The 20446-nt window shown below is 53.9% G+C and overlaps 3 protein-coding genes across 4 annotated transcripts; 1 reads left to right on the forward strand and 2 right to left on the reverse strand.

Annotated features, from left to right (window-relative positions):
• Nucleotides 1-1088: 1088 nt before the first annotated feature.
• On the reverse strand, nucleotides 1089-5355 carry LOC134047879 (uncharacterized). Its single transcript, XM_062499343.1, has 2 exons — nucleotides 5218-5355; nucleotides 1089-4584 (listed from the first exon to the last, which is right to left on the reverse strand). Exon 2 carries the CDS (start codon nucleotides 4549-4551, stop codon nucleotides 3703-3705), a length of 849 nt encoding a protein of 282 aa, XP_062355327.1. The 5' UTR covers nucleotides 4552-4584; nucleotides 5218-5355; the 3' UTR covers nucleotides 1089-3702.
• A 503-nt stretch (nucleotides 5356-5858) lies between these two features.
• On the forward strand, nucleotides 5859-10374 carry SCLY (selenocysteine lyase). The gene is made up of 13 exons (XM_062499137.1): nucleotides 5859-5920; nucleotides 6007-6119; nucleotides 6208-6308; nucleotides 6537-6693; nucleotides 6985-7112; nucleotides 7220-7384; nucleotides 7718-7824; nucleotides 8141-8177; nucleotides 8431-8514; nucleotides 8666-8768; nucleotides 8941-9016; nucleotides 9658-9857; nucleotides 10360-10374. Exons 1-12 carry the CDS (start codon nucleotides 5871-5873, stop codon nucleotides 9815-9817), a joined length of 1281 nt encoding a protein of 426 aa, XP_062355121.1. The 5' UTR covers nucleotides 5859-5870; the 3' UTR covers nucleotides 9818-9857; nucleotides 10360-10374.
• Nucleotides 10375-11657: 1283 nt separating this feature from the next.
• On the reverse strand, nucleotides 11658-18999 carry SLC35G2 (solute carrier family 35 member G2). 2 transcript variants are annotated; one of them, XM_062499448.1, is made up of 2 exons: nucleotides 18986-18999; nucleotides 11658-12909 (listed from the first exon to the last, which is right to left on the reverse strand). In XM_062499448.1, the coding sequence occupies exon 2, from the start codon at nucleotides 12885-12887 to the stop codon at nucleotides 11658-11660; it is 1230 nt and encodes a 409-aa protein (XP_062355432.1). In that variant the 5' UTR covers nucleotides 12888-12909; nucleotides 18986-18999. The 2 variants fall into 2 exon arrangements, with proteins under 2 accessions (XP_062355432.1, XP_062355431.1); XM_062499447.1 differs by lacking the exon at nucleotides 18986-18999 and adding an exon at nucleotides 13627-13675 and having other exon boundaries at nucleotides 11658-12904.
• Between the last annotated feature and the right edge of the window lie 1447 nt (nucleotides 19000-20446).

Below are 20446 nucleotides of genomic sequence, written 5' to 3' on the forward strand. Positions count from 1 at the left end.
CACTTCCCCCTGCCCACCCAGCTCCCTCGTGGGGAGGCACTGCCCAACACTCCACGAGCCATATGCCCACAGTGCTGGGCTTGAACTTGTTTTGAATTCCAACTTTGTGACTCCTTCTGTGCTGAGTCACAGACATTGTTTTCCACATCCAGCCCACTCACTAGCGCCGTGTTTTGCATTTTGGGTGGTTTTCTTTGTGTTCCTTCCCCTTTCTGAGAGGGGCAGGAGGCAGAGCAGTGGCCACGTGAAGAGGCACATCCATGCTGGGAAATCAGGCGGGTGTTTCTGTACAACCTCACTCACAGTCGGCCTGGGCAGCTCTGAGGAACTTGGAAGGGCTGCAAAAAGGCAGCTTTTGCCTGGGGCTGGCATGTGTCCTGCCTGGCTGCCAGGGCCCCAGGCTGGTGTGCAGGGCTTTTAGGATGTCCTTTCCTTTCTACTGCTCCCCCTGCAGAAAGCAGGACTCGGGAGGCAAGGGTTGATGATGTTCCTGACCAAATACCCAGTAAAATCAGTGACTCGGCATCCAGCAACAGTATTTGTAGCCCCTGGGATACACCTCGATTCCCTCCTGCAAAAGCCATTGATGCAAACACAACCATTCCAGCATTTCCTCCTTTCCAATTTTCCTTCCTTGCTGAAGTCCTGTGGTGCAAACCATCACTGTGTCTCACTTGGACACAACTGCCTCTCGCTCATCTCAAACAACATCCCTGAACCAGTCAGGAGAGAACACTCATGCATGGGATCACACCAAGAAAGCAGGGACTCCCCACCTTTGTCTCTGATACCAATCCCACCACGCCTGAGGCACACTCAGAGTCCCCATGAAATACTGCCACCATGGGCAGTGACTTTATTCTTCTCCCCTTACCTTCAGCTGTTCAGGCTCCAGCATGTTTGAATAGAAAGGATCCATGTGAGCCCCTGTGCCAGATTCCCATTTCTTGCAGCTTCCCTACCATGGCCCCACACGGTCTGGATGGGAGCAGCTCCACCTGCATGCATCCCAGCTGCTCCTGCAAGGACCTGGGAAGGAGAGCTGAAGCAGAGATCTGCTTTAGCTTCAGTTTCCTCTTTCATCCCCCTTTAGAAAGAAGAAACAAAAGCCCAGAGGTATGTTATATTAATTTATTTGGGACACACCAAAAAGGAAAGTCAACAACTGTTAACGTACAAAAGTACAGAATCCTGGGACAAGATTTACTGTCCTGATTATAAAGGCACCATGGTCCCAAAGAAGAGTAATCAGAATACCAGAATACATGATTTAGAAATTTCCCCCCTGTTGCAGCAGAAACAGAGCCAGGCTTTGGCTCTATCTACAGTCAAACCCAGTTAAAAAAACCCAAATATGATTTTGTTGTGATAAACTCTGCTCAGCCAGTACAGGATATTGTGGAAAGAATCACAGCCTAGAATTTGGTCAGATTTTTTTTTTTTCATCTTTTTTTGAAACGGTGAAGGTGACTAATCACCAAGCAGATAACAAGGAAGACAGCAGACTGCTTGACACCTGCGGCTTGACTTTCTGTCAGACTTGTCAGTTCAGCTGAGACCAGCAGGCTGAGTGTGGGGCTTCTGAATGAAATGTAATTCCCTGTGCTAGACAGGAAGTCAAATTTGACAACCTTAAATTCCCTGAATCCCTGAAAATCATAAAGCACTATACAGCTGTGTTCCATATCCGAGCCAAGCCCAATGGATTTGCTTTACACACAAGCATTTATACTGTCAGCTATATTTGTAATAAAAAGGGGGCTTACAGCAGTTATTAAAAAACTTCTACTTTGGCGAGGTCCGAGTTTGGCTATATTCCCTGCTGAAACAGAGCTGCTGGTGTAGAGACCCAGTGAGAGGCTCAATCCAGCACCTCCGGGCTGGAAGGCAAATAGTTTAAACGTGACATAATTTGCATGGGGAGGTCAGTGAAGCATATCAGAGAGAGGAGATGGAGGGAGGCTGTGAAGCCTCAGGCAGCGGAGGCTCAAGGGTGCTGCTACCAAACCTGTAAAACTACGAGTGGTGCAGAGCACGCGGCGGGCACTAAATACTTTGGAGCGACTTACCACGACGAGCTTGTCAGAGACACAGAGCAAGGACCCCAGCACTGAGGAGCAGGGTCCCTGAGAAGGGACACACAGCTCACAGCCAGGTGGCCAAGGCTGGAGCCTGCCTGGCCAGGGCTGCCGTGTCCCAGGGGATCAGCAGCTGCTCTGTGTTTCACTCCTCCTTTGGCACAGGACTTCAAAGCAGTCCGAGGACTGATTCATCAAAAGTAAATGAACTGTCAAAATTATTCGTACATGCATTTATTGTTAAAGGGAGCAAAAGCCAAAGAATGAAAGAGCATGAGTTAACGTCAGTAAATGATGTGCAGGACGGAGAGAAAAGAAACAGGGAAAAGCTGAGATACTGGAGTGGGGAAACCAACATTCACACTGGAAGGTAAATTTTAAAACCAGGCAAGTTTGTGCTCTTTCTACCACAGATCTTTTGTGGACAAATAGAGACTTGGGGGTTTTCCATTTTCAGTGTGGTCTGGCAAGGTTTGGGCATCTCACCAGAGAGATCTCCAGCACTGTGTTTCACTGGAAGTTCAAGTCTCTCACCTTTAAAAAAAACCAGTAAAGCAACTCTTAACTAAAAAAGTCACAGATACGTCACTGCTCAGGATGTACATGGGCAAGAGGGTCATGCTTTGTTCAAACAACCTCTGGGTGGAAAACTACCATCTCCCCCCTGCTGGTCTACACCACCTCGGGGGTGGAAGAGCAAGCCCAGATCTGGGTGCCTGCTGCTGTGAACACCACAGCTACACCTGGGAAGGCTTTTTCTTCCCTATGTCCTAAAAAGGCAGTACAACAGTTTATAAAATTACTCTCATCTTAAAACTAAATAATGCAATTTGCATTTTCTCCTATGTTAACCCCCTCCCCCCAAAGATAAAACATTACCACTTCATTTAGGATTCACACCCCAGATCCTAGATTAGGGACTTCTTGGTAAAACTCATCCAGTTATGGGAAGGTTTATCCTGATCAAGGAAACGTCGGTAAAATAGAATCTAGAATAAAACATTCAGAATCACCAATGCTTTAACAGCCAAAGCACTCCACTGTCTCCTGCTCTCCTCAAGCATGAGAGCAGTCCCTTTCCAAAAGCACAGCATGCCTCTCCAGGGCTGTTGACACATGCTGTAAACCCACTTCCTTCCTGGCAGAAACACCAGCACCCGCAGGAAGAGGCCAAGCACCTTTCACCCCCACTGCAGCCAGGGTTCTTCGGCACAGGGATTTTCTGTTAGCAACAAGTCCAAGTTATCACCCTGCAGTAAATCAGAGTCCTGATTCATGCTGTTAGGCCAACCACTGGCTCAGAAATGTTGAGAGACTTCCAAACCCCACAGATGCAGACAGGACCTTGGAAGAAGAGGCTTATGTGCTACGTAACCTTGGATCATCCGCTGCATTTGAGCCTTGGCATCACTGTCTGCTGACAGCTCATCCTTCCAAATCCATGTGGTTTAGTCCTTGCTGCCATTGTCATCATCCCAGCCCTCTTCCCAGGCAGCATGTTCCTGAGCTCTGGCTTGAGGATCTACAACAATCACTTCCAATGGATGGTGGGATTTCAAACTTGCCTAACGTGTGCATTGCCACCTCGTACTCCAGCAGCTCTGCCCGCACTTGGTGGCGGGCGCTAGCAGTTTTTTGCCTTTTCTACAGTCTCGTAGAAGCCAGGCCTGACCCTGCGGATGCTCATCCGTATGTGCTCGCCCTCCAGGGGCAGGTCAGTGCCGCCGGCGGCTGCGGTGCAGCGGCGTTTCCGCCGGCCCCGCAGCGAGAAGGCCGGGGCGCCACCATTCTCCTCCTCCGCAGGGTACAGCTCATCCACACTTGTGCCCTCATCTGACTGTTCCTCGCCCTTGTACTTCATCTCCTTTGCCTTGCTGCTCTCCTTCTCTTCCCTGGCGAGCTTCCTGAAGTGCTCCAGACACTGTATCTTCTGCCTTCTTTCCATCATCTTCAGCTCCTGCTTCTCTGTGAAATCTTCATAGTACATTTTTCTCTCATTCCTCTGATCTTCCAAAAACTTCCACTCGATGCTGGTCATTTTTATCCCACTGTACTCCTCCAGTTTATCCCGCATCTGTGTGTCTGTACAAAACACGTCAAAGAGCTTCTCTGAACTCTCGTTGAATCTGTCGGCTCGCTCGGAAAAAGCCTGGTTCTGTCTCTGCTTCCTGGTCTGGTACAATCGGGTGAACTCCTCATACATTTTGAGGATGAGTTTCTTTATATTCTGTGTGGCGATGGTGTGCAGGTTGCAGACTAGCCAGTGTTCCTGCAGGTGCTCTGCGAGCAGCTGGGCCGCATCCTCCTTGGAGCGCTGGGCCTGGCCTGCCCTCTTGGGCTGCAGCAGGTACAGCATGTTCTGCACCACATCCTTCTTGGTGGGCAGCACCCCCTGTGCAAAGCCCGAAGACTCCACGTATTCCACAGTCCCCAGGGTCTTCCGTGCCCTCACCTCGGTGTCCAGTGATTCCATCACTGCTCCGTAGTTCTGTAGTTACGACATAACCTGAAAGACGGGAGGAAAAGAGAGGAGTGTGTCAAACGAGGCAGTTTTTTCCATGCAGCAGAAACAAGCCGATGTAAGCCGCGTTGAGGCCAATGGGACGCGGGGCTTTCCGGCGCTCCGCCGCTGTTGGACGGCTGCGTTAGCCCAGCCCAACCCAGCCCCTGCTCCGCGAGCCTATCGCTCCTCGGAGCGGCACCCAGAGCCTAATACGGCGCGTCTGCGTGCGGGAACTCGGCTTTAATTGAGTTTTGCACTTCGCCTTATCAATTACAGCGAGGCAGGCGCGCCGGGGCCGCAGCGCGGGCGCAGCGCCGGCCTGGCCGTGCCCTGCCCGCGGCTCCGCCCGCCTGACCCCGCGACAGCGCCCGAACCGCCCGCTTCCCCCCCCTCCCCCGGCCCAGGGCACGGCCCGCATCGCCGCGGCCCGCCCGGGGCGCGGAGGCACGAGGCACGGCCGCCTGGTCCGCATCCCCGGGCAGCTCCCGTGTCTCGGCCCCGCACCGAGCGCGGCACGCGTGGTCGCCTCCGCGGTGCGGCGCTGAGTCACGGCGCGGCGGGCCCCGGACGCTGCCTGCCCTAGCCCCGAGCAGAAGTCATCGCTGCTCGCCCTGTCGCCCCCTGCCCCGCGCTCACCGCCATCGCGCGGAGTAAGGCGCGGAGCCTGTGCGGGGCGCGGCACGGGAATCGCACGGACGGTGCCGCCGCCATCTTGGCGAGGGGAAGCGCCGCCGCTCCCTGGTCTTGCGTCCGTCCCGGAAGTACCGCCCAGCCCCGCGCGCCGGAAGCGCACCGCCTCGCGGCCTACGCCCATTCCACCTCGGGCCGCGCGTGAGCAGCGCGTGAGTGACACCCGCCGCGAAGTGTGGGGGGCAAAGGGGTACAGGGGACGCGCGCGCCGCCCGCCGGGGACCAGCGGGAGCCCCGTGCGCTCATGAGTCCCTGGCCAATGGGGATGGCGGCAGCGGATTGGGCGGTGCGGCCGGGAGAGCGGGGTGATGGCGGCCGTTACTGTGGGGCAGCTGATTGGCCAGTGCCCTGAGGGGGCAGGGGCCAGTGAGCTGATTGGTGGAGCCGTGGCTCTGGGGCAGACAGCAGGGAGCTGATTGGTGGAGCCGTGGCTGTGGGGCAGGCAGCAGGGAGCTGATTGGTGGAGCCGTGGCTGTGGGGCCGGTGGGAGGGAGAGGGGTGGTTGTGGTGTCCCAGGCAGGGCAGGTGCCTGGTCCCCCACGGGCAGCCACATGTCTGTAACCAGCAGCAAGACGGTGATAGTGACAGCGACATCAGTGATGGGCACAGGGACAGAGCCGGTAGAGGTGCAGTGTGACTCGTTGGATGGGTGAGGCCCTACCCTGCCCTGTGCTCCCACCCTGTGCCTCCACCGTGTGCCCCCCAGCACCCCTTTATTTGCCCCTCCCCCTACAGGAGGGTCTACCTGGACTACAATGCCACCACCCCCCTGGCACCCGAGGTGGCCCAGGCCATGTGGGATGCCATGTACCAGGCCTGGGGCAACCCCAGCAGCTCCCACCCTGCAGGTAGGGACTAGGATGGGCCATGTTGCCTCCTTGGGCTGGGCCCCGTGGTGACAGGAACCCGTGGGAGCTGCTAGATCTGGTCCTACAGGCAGGAAGGCGAAGGAGCTCATCAGCAGTGCACGAGAGAGCCTGGCAAGGATGCTAGGAGGCCGCCCTGAGGATATCATCTTCACCTCGGGGGGCACAGAGGTGGGAGCGGGGGGGACCCCATTCCTGGGAATCCCTACCCACCAACCCCCCTCCAGCAAACAGCGATAAGGAGGGTGGGGATGAAGGATAATATGCTTCTTCTGAGCCTCCATTTTCCTTCCTTCCTTCCTTCCTTCCTTCCTTCCCTTCCTTCCTTCCCTTCCTTCCCTTCCTTCCTTCCCTTCCCTCCCTCCCTTCCTTCCTCCCTCCCTTCCTCCCTTCCTCCAGGCAAACAACATGGTGATCCACACTGCCTGCAGGCACTTCCATGACAGCCAGTATGGGAGGGGGGACAGCCGGGGGACACCACACATCGTGACATCTAGTGTAGAGCATGACTCCATCCGCCTGCCGCTGGAGCAGCTGGGGAGGGAGGGCCTGGCAGGTGAGTGGCACAGGCACAGATGAGGTTTGAACAGGGGACTTGACTCTGCTGGTGTTTTTTGGAGGAGGGCTAGATCCTGCATGCTCTGTGATGTTCCACTTTCTCCTCCTGGAGAAGGGCACCATTTACCCCCATGGCTGCCATGTTCCCCCAGGCTGAATGTGTCACCTCTCTGCTCTGTGCCTGTGCTTCCACTGCCCACACACTTCTACCCTGTCCAGTGGAGCACAGGCAGTCCTGAGTGCTCACAGCCTACCCAGCCAGCTTCAGGGCTTGTCTCCTGCCCTGCAGAAGCCACCTTTGTGCCTGTGTCTCCACGGAGTGGGCAGGCAGAAGTGGATGATGTCCTGGCCGCCATCCAGCCAAACACCTGCTTGGTCTCCCTCATGCTGGCCAATAATGAGACCGGGGTCATCATGGTGAGTGTGGGCAGTGAGGGGGATGGGGTGGAGACAGCCTTGCAAAGAGGCGGTGACAGAGGGCAGCAGAAGGTCCTTGGGATGCAGACCCTCATCCCTGCCACCAGCCCGTCGCAGAGCTGAGCCAGCGCATCCGTGCTCTCAACCAACGCAGAGCAGCAGAGGGTCTGCCCAGGATCCTGGTGCACACAGATGCAGCACAGATGATTGGCAAGGGGCGTGTGGACGTGCAGGAGCTGAGTGTGGACTACCTGACCATCGTGGGACACAAGGTGTGGCCCTGCTCGTGTGGCCCAGCTGCTGATCACCCTATGTGACATCTCTGCTGGGGTGCCAGGGGGACTTTGGATGCTCCACACAGCTTGGTACCTCACAATGGCCAAAGATGATCTGCTGGGTGGTGTTCTGCAGACAGACTTCACTCGTGTGGAACTTGTCTGGGCTGGGAGGGGCAGGAGACTGAGGATGAAGAGCAGCTCTGCAGTGCCTTGTGCCTGTGCAATGGGCAGGGGCCAGCACTGGAGGGCACTCGGATTTGGGCAGGAGGGCAGGAAGCACTGTCATTTCTATCAGTGTCCCCAGGGTCACTGTGGCTGTCCCCACAGTTCCACGGCCCACGGATCGGAGCGCTGTACACCCGCAGCCCCAGCACCGCCACCCCACTGCACCCCATGCTCTTCGGAGGGGGACAGGAGAGGAGTTTCCGGCCAGGGTAAGGGGGCAGGTGGTTTCCTGGAGAGGTGGGCCTCTGGCTGGTGGCCAAGACACGTGGGCTGCCTTGTGTGACCTGAGCTGGCAGCTGTGTCACCTGCCAGCCCTGGGGCGAGGAGCCCAGCATGGCAGGGCAATGGATCCATGCATGGAAACTCCCTGGCTCTCAGGCTTTGCCAAGGGTGGAACTGCCTCCTCAGCCACCTCAGAGAGGTGTCCAGGAGCCATGAGGGGTCCTATAAGGGAATGTCTGTAGCTCAGGGTTGGGTTTCTGGTGTGGAGAAATAACTCACTGGTTGGTCCCTGTTCCCTTCCAGCACTGAGAACACCCCGATGATTGCCGGCCTTGGCCAGGTCAGTTGATGGTTGGGGTGAGTGGTGCAGACCCAGCACAGAGGCAGCCACTTGTGCTCTCTGGTCATCAAAAGGGACAAACATGGGATGTGGGAAGGAGGGTGAACTGGGAAAGTTCCATTGCCAGTCGAAGGAGGTGTTTTGGGGCGCTTGCTGCAGGTTTGCAGCTCTGACAGTCACCTAGCTTGCATGGCACAGGGCACTGAGAGGGGACATGGGACCTGGCACTGGTGGAGCCTGTCTGTGTTGTCAGGCTGCAGAGTTAGTGAGCAAGAACTGGGAGGCATATGAGGCTCATATGCAAGATGTCCGGGATTACCTGGAGGCCACTCTGGAGGTGAGCATATCTAGTCCCTTCCCACAGCCTCAGACTGCAGTGTGTGGGGCCTGGAACAGGGTGGGTATGTCCCTCTGGCCTGGCCCACCCCCTCAAAAGGACAGAGCTGCTTGGAAACCCAGAGAGGTTCACAGCCCTCTGATTTTTCCAGGCCTCCTTCGGAAAGCAGAGGATTCACTTCAACAGTCACTTTAAGGGCTCCAAGCGACTCTGCAATACCTGTAACTTCTCCATCTTGGGCCCAGGCCTTCAAGGTAGCTCTTATCCTACAGCTATCATGTGATGGTTACACAGAGCCAAGCACCTGTGCCTCACAGCACTTGTGGCTGAGACTGGCAGGTGCTTGGTGTGGCTCAGGCAGGGAGGTGAGGCCCTGGAGAGAGCCTTGGCACTGGGAGAGCAGCTCTTGTGTTGCTTGTGCTGCAGGACGAAGGGTGTTGGCTCACTGCAAGGTGCTCCTGGCCAGCGTCGGGGCTGCCTGCCACTCTGAGAAGGGGGATCGGTGAGCAGACAGCTTTTCCAGCTCCTGGATATCTTCCCAGAGGACAGGGGGTTGGGAGGGATGGAGACAGGACAGGGAAAGGAACAGTGGGTGGCTTGGGCAGCATCACCTTTAACAAAGAGGGTACAGAGCTTTCCAGAGCGGCTGAAGGGCTGTGAAGGGGATTATTGCAGGAGACACAGCTGAAACACTCAATTGCTGCTTCAAAGGAGTTTGTCCTCCCAGCTTGGGTGATCCAGCTGAGCTTGGAAGTACGTTTAAGCTCCTGGCACTACCAGAAGAGAGCCTGCCTTGTGTCTGTGTGTGTGCCTGGCTCACCTGCTCCAGCCCTGCTTGGATGTCCAGATAGTTCCTTTAGGGAATATGGGGTCTGTGGGTGCTTTTTGGCCTGGTCTAGAGCCCGAGAGTTGCCAGCCCACAAGGACATGGAACAGGTTCTTCTTAGAAGAGCCAGATCCTCCTGGGCAACAAGCCCAGTGGGATTGAGTGCCCCTGGAAAGCAAACGGGGCTGTGCAGGGAACAGGTGCCCTGGAGTGTATCTGCAGATGTGGTTCCTTCTGTGGCTCGGTGGGGCTCCCTGCTGATGTGTGGCGTTTCCTCGACCTTCCAGTCCAACCTCCTCCTCCTGGCTGTGTTCCAGGCCCTCCCCAGTGCTGCTGAGCTGCGGGATTCCCCCAGAGGTGGCACAGAATGCGCTGCGGCTGACCGTGGGGCGTGGCACCACACGGGCAGATGTGGACAGGGCTGTGCAGGACCTCATGCAGGCTGTGGAGCAGCTGGAGAGGGACCAGGCCTCATAAACGCCTGAATTGCTCCATGGACACCACTCAGGTTCTTGAGGTGGTCCCCTGGATGTGAGCTGCCTGTGCCAGCCTGGGCCTTAGGGGTGGGAGAGGGAGGTTCTGAGGAGGGAGCTTGGCTGCTTTGGGGCCGAGGGAGCTCCAGGGCTTGCCCAGGACACGGCCCCACTGCACAGTGGAGGCTTTTGCGGAGTCCTGTTGTCCAGTACCCCTGGCTTGCCAGATCTGTCTAGCTGGATGCCTGCACATGTATGTGTTGGCATAGAGCTTGAGTTCCTGCAGAGGGACAGGCATGGAAGCCATGGAAAGAGGAGTCTCATGACCTGGTTGCTTTCTACAAAGGAAGCTTTCCTGTTGCCTGAGCAGCCAGAGAAGAAAGATCATCTGCCCCAGAGTGAAATGAGGAATTTATAGAAGCACAGCAGGATTCTGGGCTGGGAACTGCTCTGCCCTAAGCTGTCAAAGGGATTTCTGGCTGGGCAGAGCTTTCTGCCCAGCACTGCTTTGCTTTAATTGCTCCCCTTTTTCTGTCCTTTCTACAGGGGCAGAGCTCCTGTTGCCAACTCCACCTGCTCAAGGAAACTGTTGTTGGGGCAGCTGTGACTGTGCCAGCACCTGAGGGAACCCTGCATGGCCCAGGTGGTCTCTGGCATCAGCAACACTGGAGGACACAAATATCACATGGATCAGGAGCTTTTTCAGCTGGGCTGGCTGATGTCAGGGAGCTTGGTCTCCCTAGGTATTCATAGGAATAAAAGTAAATGCTGCTTCTTTTCACAAGTAAAATGTATTTTCTGTGGGGGAAGCTGGACTGGTTGGAGCCATCTGAGTGATGCCTTTTCCCTCGGAAAATGCTCATATCACAGAACAGAGGCACAGGCAGCTGGAGTGGGAGGTGCCTGCAGAGCCTGGTTGGCACAGAGCCCATGGACGCAGATGCTGGCTTTTCTCTTTAGAATGGCCAGGAGTACTATCTGGACTCATAAAACCCTGGGGCTCTTTGCAAATCTGATGTCTTACTGGAGTTTAGTATCCAAGCACCCTGACTGACAGTCACTGATCCTGCCAGGCTGGTCAATATTACCATGCTGCTTACACCTCCATCTCAAATGAATTCTTTTTTTTTTCTCTCCATTCTTTCCCCTCCCTTGGATAATAGTCAAAACCTCCTTTAGAAAAAATGGTTCCATAGAAAGGATTTTGGTCTGCATCAGGACTAGATCTTTAATCTGTCATGGACCTTACAGTTCCTGGGGACCTGTCACAGCTGTGGCACAACTGGAGATTCAGTTTCCCTGCAAAACATCTGGGCGTCCTGTGTTGTTTCAGCCAGAAATTTAGCCAAAAAGCACAAAGAGCTTTACTGACTTATTTATACACACAGGAAATGCAAGTTTTAGCCACAGAAATTCGGCATTGCTCCATTTAGAATATGACAGCCAAAGCTTAAAAAGCATTACAGAGGAAATGACAATTTGGTTTGACTCTTTTAATGGTTTTGCTGCTCATCTTCCTCCTACCACAGCACACATGAATGAGTCACTTTTGAGTCCCTTTGTATTGCTTTATCCAGAGAAGGTCAAGAAGAGCTTGCCCTGCATTTCAGTGGGCTAGGCTGTGCTGGCTGTGCACCCTGTGTGCTGCTCTTTTGGGTATGACAAAATGGTTGTGTGCAGCAGAACAAATTCACCTGGAATGGGCATTTGGAGATACCAACATTGCTACATCAGCTGAGAAGTGAAATGGTAGAGAGAGGGCCTGGCCACTATGCACAGACACAGGAGCTGAAAGGAGTCACTTCCACATGATCACAGCCAGAATCAGACTTGAAAACTGACATTCATTTAATGGACAAATCCACAATCTCTTGATAATCTTGTCTTCTTAATTCCTTCCAGAAAAGCTTATAACACGCAAGGAAAAAAACACTCGCCAAGATAAGCACTGCCCCAACCACATCACAGGTATGTGGGAAGCTGCGCAGCACAAGGAGCTGCAGGACCATGGCAATGACTATCTCCAGGTGCTGCACAGTGCTCACCAGAGCGGGGTGGAACTTGCCCAGGGCATGGTAGACCCCCAGGAAGGCTGCAGTGGAGCACAGGCAAATGGCAAGGAGATAGCTCCAGGTTTCCCCATCCAGTGGGATGATTGGCTCTTGGAGCAGGAACATGGTGGATGCTCCCCACACTGTTCCTGTCCAGCTGAAAGTGAACAGTGCTGTCCACATGCTGATGTTGTCTTTGATGGACCTGTAGACTATCATGGAGAGGGCAGTGGTCAGACCAGCCATGACAGTCATGGTATAGCCAAAAGCTTCCTTCCAGGTGTTCAGCAAAGAGTTCTCCTCATTAACAATGTGGGGAATCATGACCAGACAAACACCGAACACACTGCCAAGGACAGTGAATATGTCTATATAAGCCATTCCTTCATCTATGAGTAAAAAAGCCAGAATGGCACTGAACACTGTGGTGGTGGCCCTCCACATGATGGTCCCATTGCTGGGGGGCACTATGGAGAAGGAGGTGTAGGCACAGGTGATGGAGATGACGTTGCAGACCCCATAGAGGAACAGCCGGAGCCGGTAGCCTTTGGGGCCGAAGGGAGGCTCATGGTGATAGCACACAGCAGTGAGGGAAAGCACCTGCAGGACCGAGCGGATGAAAATCAGCTCCAGAGATGGCACTTTGGAACGGTCAGAAATTAATCTTGTGATCAGAGCCACACATCCATGAGCCACGGCAGAGCCAAAAAGGACTGCCCATGTTTTCCTGGACTGCAGTACATTTCCTTCATGTAACTGCTGGGATTGTCCAACCTCATCAGGTTTTGGCAGTTGTGCTGGCTTGGTGTCTATTGTACCAAAGAAAGTATTTTCTCTCTTTTTCCCATCATTCAGTAGTCTTCTCTTAGGATTATCCTCCATAAATACTCCAGTATCTTCATTAACATCCTCACATCCCTCTTCTCTTGGCTGGGGATAATGAGAGGTGTATTTCACTGTCACTGTGTTGGGGTGAATTTTCACTCGCTTTTTGACTGGGTATTTTTGGGAAGATGTATCCATTTCCTTAGAGAAATGCCCTGGTCTTAAGGAAAAAAAATGGAGATACACCTTATTTAATGAATAGTGAGAGATTCATTGGGATGTAGGTGCTTTTAGTGCTTACAAGCTATTTTTATCCAAGTACTAGTAGCCTGTTCTTGGTTTTGCTTTAATTTTCCAGAGTTACTGCTAAATACCTTTGATGGCTGGGATCTCCTTTTGGATCTCCTTTTGGATCTCCTTAAAAGTCAACTGTGGCACTTCACTTTAGCCACTAATTTTTAAAATAATATATTGTCATGATGATGATATGCATAATGAATTCTAGTATATTTTAACAAGAAAGTTATCTTGCTAAGCTTTTTACCCTGTAATTATGCATTATTGTTAATGGCTTGCCAGTGTTACAAAATTGCAGAAGAAATTTGACTGGAGGAGGTGACAGAGAGCAACACAAGGAGATAGGGAGCACCCCCGGGCAAGTCAGCAGTTTGCATATGGTTGACAACACATCTTTGAATACAACCGTGGCAGTGTTAAACCCTTCTGTCTTCTCATGAAGGGCCATTTCCCACTACACAAACAGTGCCTGTGATTCCTGCGGGGTGCGGCAGTAGTTTAATTAAGGCAGGGGTACGTCATTGAAATGACTGTTTTCACATCGTCTGTGCAAAGCCTTCCAAGTCAAGAGGCAGCAGGAGCAATGAAACCTTCCCTGCCTTCTTTTCACTCCAGCAAATAAAACCTGTGCAGACCTTACCTGTGACAGAGACATTCGATCCCAAGGCGGAGGAGGAAAACACCTCTTCATCATCTTCGGTGGGCTATCTAGACAGAAACAATAGTTGCTCTCAGGTACCAGCAGAGAAGGTTGCAATCATCTCGGCATGGAAAGTAAAACCCAAGGGAGGCTCAAACCCCAAACCACTTTAGATGGAGAGAAAGCAGTCAGTGGCATCTTGTCAGCGTAAGGTTCCTGCAGCTCGACAACAAGCCAATTCACACTCCCGAGCCTGCCGTGCTGAGCCGTGGTGGGCTGCAGAGGAGAGGGAGCCCAGGAGGACCCATCCTCCTCCTCCGGAGCTCCTCCCCACCGGAGCCGAGCTCTGCCAGGAGCAGCAGCAGCAGCTTGGCCTCTGCGGTGGCACCACAGCACGGGTACAAACAGTCCTTGTCCCCAGGTCCCAGCGGTGCGAGACCACAGCCGCTGGAGAATGGGCTGAGCGGCCGGACAGCAGATTGTCAGGAGAACACAGCTCTAAAGGCAGTGCTAATGTGCGGGCAGTAGTTCATCGCAGAAACTAAAAATACCCTGGCCAGGTTCAGCCTTGGCATTTTCTGTGCCTGTGATCTGTGACAGCCAAGCACTGCCTGTGTCTCCGGCAAATTAATTTACATCAGAATGGGACAATCTGCCTTTTTCCTCACAGGCTGAGTGTTCATTAACCCCCTGCTGCACCCTAACTGAGCTGTAGCCGACTCCCTGCTCTCCTCGTGGGGATGAACAGGAGCGGGGACACGGGCAAGCACCAGTCCCAGCTCCAGAGGAAGCAGCAGCACCAGTTTGGACCTGCACAAGTACCAGGGGCTGAGGACCCTCTCGAGTCCCCCGTCTCTCAGGAGGCCTTGCCCAGCACTGCTGTTCACGTTTTTCTGCAGTAGACCCAGGGCCAGAGCACACCCAGCACATCCTGCATGGTGAAAAGCATTCCAGGGTGTCCAGGGGCTGCTTACTGGGCAAGGAACTTGAGAACGAGCAGATGAACGCCAGGGAGAGTAAACAGAGCTGGGTATCAGCTGTGCTAGCAGGCACTTCAAACAACACATCAACATTTACCAACACCTGCCAGAAATGTGCCCCAGGCTCACCTGCTGCCTTCACTTTTCCTTCAGTTAAATTGTTCATTTCCAAATCTTTTAACATGCAAATGCAAACCGCACGGAGTGAGCCCGGGAAGACAGTGATTTTTCACCTGCACAGCTTTTCCTACCTCGCATTTTCATTGTGTTACAATCCACAGTTTTGTTTGGCAGCCTTAAAAAAATTAAGACTTTCTTGCTTTAAGGCACAACATACTGGATCGTGAATAAAATAAGTGGGGGGAAAAGAAGATAAAAGTGGACAACAGGAATTATTATTTGACAGTAGAGCACTGGGTGAACTCATTCATTTCGTCAAGAAACAGCTGAGTAAAAACGCTGTGACTGTTCCTGAAAACAAAACCAAGATAGGTAATTTGCTACCGTGAGCATACAACGGTAACTTTCTTGCTTCCTGGCTTTTAGATTACATTTTCTTACAATAAATAATTGCAAATTCAACACAACAGTTGTGAATGTGGCACTGGACCCGTGCAATGCGTTCAGGGATCTCTCTGGAGAAAAACAATAGATGATGAGTGTGTAGCTCAAAATGGCTGTTCTGCACTGAGCTGCTCCCTCAGGACTGCTCAGCTGGGAACCAGAACCTTTAGGAGTCTGGAAAGTGGAGGGGCAAACACGTGTGAAAGACAGGAGATAGGAAGTAATAAAGAACAAATAAATAAATTACAGGAATGCTTAGCCCAACATTTTGTTTTCCCAACTAAATACTGAGTGTATGGCAAATGCGGTGCCAACCCTCCCACAGTTCATTTGTTTGTAGTCTTTGGTGACCTTGCTTTTCTTAATCAGTGAGATTTTCCACAGAGACTGAGATTTGGGCATATCCCAGATCCATTATATGTGTCCCTGACACAAATTTAAAATAGACAGAAATCAGCACAGCCTACACAGACAACTTGCTACTTCTTTTTCTGCTCATGCCTTTTGTGGCAATGACATGAACTTATTATCTGGAAACTTAACGTGGCTTATTTGCATTTTCTATTAAAAATACAAGTTGATGTTGAATCAAGTTTAATATGAGGCTGAAGATGAAGCACTATGCAAAATTCTGAAGCTATATTACAAAACAAACATTCCCAATTCAGCCTGGGACACCCATTTAAATGACCAGATCATTGAAATCACTGACTGCAAAGTGTGAACCCTGTTTTCCCTTGGGGGAACAGACAATCACTGTAGATCAAATAAAGGGCACAGATCATTGATGGACTACAAACCATGATTTATTTTGAAATAAAAAACCCGAATACTCCTTCCTTCCCTCAACCCCTGCAATGCTGGTTAGCCCAGGAGAAATAGGTGTTTATCTGCCCCCTGACTGCTAGGGGTGGGAGCCTGAACTCTCCTTCTGTGCCTGAAGGAATATGAAGGCTTTGAGGTCTGGTGATTCTAACCACCAGTCTTGAATAAACTAACAAAAAATACTCTCATATTCTGCCAGATTGGTTAAAATCAGTCAGACTAATGAAGTGTTATGAAAGACTCTGATGTGGCAATTCCAGCCACAGATACGGAGTGAGGAATAAGTCAGCTACCCCTGCGCTCTGAAAGGCCCCTGGGGAAAATCCCCCAATCCTGACCAGATCAGGCTGAAATTACCAGAGAACTGTGAGCAGTCTCTACAGGATAACTACAGACTGACAATTCTCCCTGAAGTTACACAAAGGAAAAGACACACCCACCCCTGGAAATCCACCGAACTGACTGAACTCGTGCCACCTTCACTAAGCACATGTGTACACTGACTTCTTAGCATAGGGGTTTTCTTTTGATTTCTTATCAGGTGCAGGAAAATCTCCTAAAGTCCTGTTTCAGCACCATTAAACCACCTGGAGATTCTTAGGTGTTTCATACTTCAGGCAACTGCACGTGCAAAGGGATCTACACTCATGTGGTGTACGAGTATCTTTTATCTTTTTAGCCAGATTGACATAAACCAATTTGATTAAAACTACGTTCCAAGAAACTCAAGTCTTTATTAAAATTTCATGAATAGCAAAAGGTGTTCAACAAAATGAAGAAGCAATTACATGAAAGGCGTTTTTAGCACTTAAGCATAAGAGCAATCATTATACACAAACCAACAAACCAGTATCGCGTGTCTTCAAGTTAATTGAGTCACATCCAGCAGCACTGCCTCAAGGAAGAGCCAGTACAACCTTCACTGAATACAAATACAAACCCCACACTAAAGTCCCACGAGTTGTCAGTACATTCCTGATAATATTTTGCTACCCCAAAAAACGACCTCTATTTGTGCTAGCTCACTGAAGCAACCTTATTTGATGGGATATGCCTTTAATTCCCCTTGCTTTCTCTATTCTCTTGCTGAATACGGGCTCCATCTGCAGCCGTTCCCATGAAAAAGTACTATTTTCTAATTTCTCCATTCATGCCTGTTGCCTGCTGCAGCTCCTACCTCTGCAGCAGCAGTACTTGAATTAAGTGATTTTGGGAGAAGAGCCACTTTGCCTGCAAACTCCCCATTCCAAAAACTCTTATCTCAACAAACTCCTTCAGACAGCAGTTCCAGGCACAGGCGAAAGAACAGAGAATACATTACCATTGAAATATAGTCCCCTGCAGCACAGGAAACCAGGAAAACAGCCCAGTTAGATGTAAGAAAGGTTTTAAGAGGTACATTACAATGGGCGAAGGACGAGACGGCATCTTCGGTCCACGATAGGAGATGACAGGTCGAGATTAGAGATATCTCGCTCGCTGCTGTGATCCACTCCAAACAATCTGCAGCCCGTGGCAGCCAGCGGTGCGTGCAGGAGGGGACAGTCGCCTGCAAAGCGACCGAGCTCGGGAGCGCCGCGAGGAGGGCGGCACCAATCGCGATGGCAACTGCCGAGAGGGCACCCGTCAGAGGACGCGGGGCGTGTCCATGGGAACCCCGGCAGCGGCTCCAGGAAAGCCCCTCCGAGCAGAAACGGGCGAAGGGCGGTGGTTGCTCGGGCTCGGTCCTCGCCGTGCCGCGCCCTCCGCTCCGACCCCGCTCGGCCCCAGACACATCACTGCCACCGGCCTGGCGCCGCGGGCTGGGGAGGCGCTCCGGCCCAAGCAAGGCCCTCACCCCTGCTCTGTGGCGACAGTCACGATCCTCTTCCCCCGCCCGTGTCCCTGTCCCCCCCGCTTCACTGGGCCCCAGGCTATGCCCCGCCACCGCTCCGTCGTGACAGGCTCCGCCGGTGCCCGCGTCCCCGCCGGCTCTGTCCCGACAGTCGCCCCCCAACTCCCCCCCCACCCGGCGGTGTTGGTGGGCACGCGGCGCACGCGCGGCCATTTCCGCGCGAAAGACGTTTTCCCGCGTTCCGCGCGCGCCGGGGCGGGGCCGCTTCCCCTCGTTCCCGCCCCTTCCTCTCGCGCGCGGGGTCGGGCGCACGCAGTGCGGCGGCGCGGGCGGCAGGGGGCGCTGCGCGCCCGGCGCGTGAGGCGGCTGCGCCGTGGCGGGTCGGAAATGCCGCCAGGTGGCGGTTTAGGATCGCGGCCCCGCTGAGCCCCGCGCGGGCCCCGCCAGCGCCGCCGCCCCGGCCCCGGCCCGCGCCCGCCGGACCCCGCGCGCCGCCGCCGCTCCCGCAGCGCTCCCGGGGCGCTCCCGGGGCGCCGCCGCGGCGCGGCCCGAGGTGAGCGCGGCGCGCGGGGAGGGAGCGCGCGAGAGGCGCCGATCCAAGATGGAGGCGCGAGGGGCGGGGGCAGCGGGGCCGGGGCCGCTCGCTCGCTCGGTCTCCGCGGCGGCCGGGCCGGGAGCGGGCGCTGCCCGTGCGAGGAGAGAGGAGAAGGGGAGGGGAGGGAAGAGGAGGCGGCGCGGGGCGGGGCGGCTCCTGCCGGAGCAACGGGTCCCCCGGGCGCGGCGCTCTTCGCCGCCATCTCATTGTCCCCGCCGGGGCTTTGCCGGGGGCGCGGGGCCGAGCCGGGCCGGCCTCCCCCGCCGCCGGGCCTGTGCCCCGCTCCGGGTGGCGGCGGCCGCGGCGGGCCCGTGGAGGCGACGGGGGATGCTCGGGCGGAGCGGGGGTGGCGCTTCCGCCGCGCGGGGCTCGGTGGCGGCGGCCCCCGGCCGGCTCCGGGCGGCGGCGGAGGAGGGAAAGTTCCGGGGGCCGGTGGGCGGCCCGACCCGCCTTTGGCCCGGCCCGGCCCGCGGGAGCGCCCGGGCCTCCCGAGCGCCTGGCCGGAATCCAGGGGGGCCAGGCCGGGGTGCAGCCCTGGAGCTGGGGACCCTCGCCCGCCGCTCCTGTTGCTCATCCCCGAGTTTCCAGTGCGGTGGCACCGGGGCGAGCGGCCGCCCCTTGGCTGGCCCGGGGGACGGAACCGTGTCACGCACTCGTGGGGTTGCCCCGGGCTTTAAATGGGAGAAGCAGCGCGCTGAGCACCGGGGGTGGCGGGGCCGGAGTCGGGATCCCGGGATCCATGGCTCCGGGAACAGCCAAGTGCAGGCAGTGCCCTATGGCTGGTGCTGGGAGTGGGGGAGAGGCACAAAACCAGGCTGGGGTCCTGCGCTGTTGGGCTCAAACATAGCAAAGATTGTGCTTGGAGTAGTGTAAGGCTTCGGTGGTGGGTGCTGGTCACTTGATACCTGGCCCATCCTGGGAAGTGGTGGACAGCCGCGCTCTGCTTCCCTTGTCTTCCTGGGATGGAACAGGGAGTGTGAACAGTGGTTGGGAGGAAGCACGACTTGGGAGAAAGAAAACAGTTGTAGTATCCATGGAGCAACTTAAAGGGACATAACTGCCAATACCAGTGTCAAAAAACTTAGTTTCTTGGAAGACAGTGTGAGTTTAATTGAATTGCGCTGCTTTGTAAGTATTATTTCAGTTGCATTTCACACAATTCTGTAGCTGCGCTGTTAGTCTAGTGATAGCATCTATTGCTGAGGTTGTTAAAGGAATGAAAAACCTTCTCCAGGTCACACCAGCAATGCAACCGTTCTTAAACTGTGTCCTATGTTTGGTGGGATGGATGACATTAACGTCTGGGTTCAGTAACTTTTCCATGTTATTACTGCTGAAAAAGGAGTGGGGTGAGAGAAGAATCAATGCAGATTCTTTGGATTCAAAGCAGTTTGGTCTTGCCCAGTGCTATAGCATGGTTGTTTGATGGGTGTTTGTACAGTATAACCCATCCACCAATGAAGAAATCACGGCCACAAAGCAGTGTGCAGATTGTCTGTCAAAAGGTGTTCTGACCATGTGAAAAAGTTCTTCCTGTTAAAGAATTAGAAGCCAGCTTATTTTTTATTTGGTTGTTGTATTTTCCCCCCCTTTTTTCTGACTCAACTGTGATGACTTTTTGTTGGAAAGCCTGAGAAAATACACATAGGGGTGCAGTGGGTTTTGAAGTGACACGCTAACCCGTGATGTAGCAGGATTTCCTTGTGAGCAGGAGCAAGGGGTTGACTTCAGGACTATGATTAATCTGAGAGGATGCAATTTTTACTGGCTGCTCTACAGAGAGTGTGCAGTTGAAATTATATGTTGCTGCTGCTGCTGGACGTACGGATTTACACCAGTGAGAGTGGGTAGAAGGGACCCGAGCTTTTCTGAAGCTGGGTGGACAATTCGTGCCAGTTCTGAAGGTTCAGAGCACTTCATCCATCTAGAGCCCCTGTGTCTAGAGGACTGCAGTCCACAGCCTCTGGTCCTTCCTAACATTTTACTACATGCTGGAGTTGGCTAAGTTCACTGAGGGACAGC

This window comes from Cinclus cinclus, chromosome 10 (genome assembly GCF_963662255.1).
Source record: "Cinclus cinclus chromosome 10, bCinCin1.1, whole genome shotgun sequence".
In the NCBI taxonomy this organism is placed as follows: Eukaryota; Metazoa; Chordata; class Aves; order Passeriformes; family Cinclidae; genus Cinclus; species Cinclus cinclus.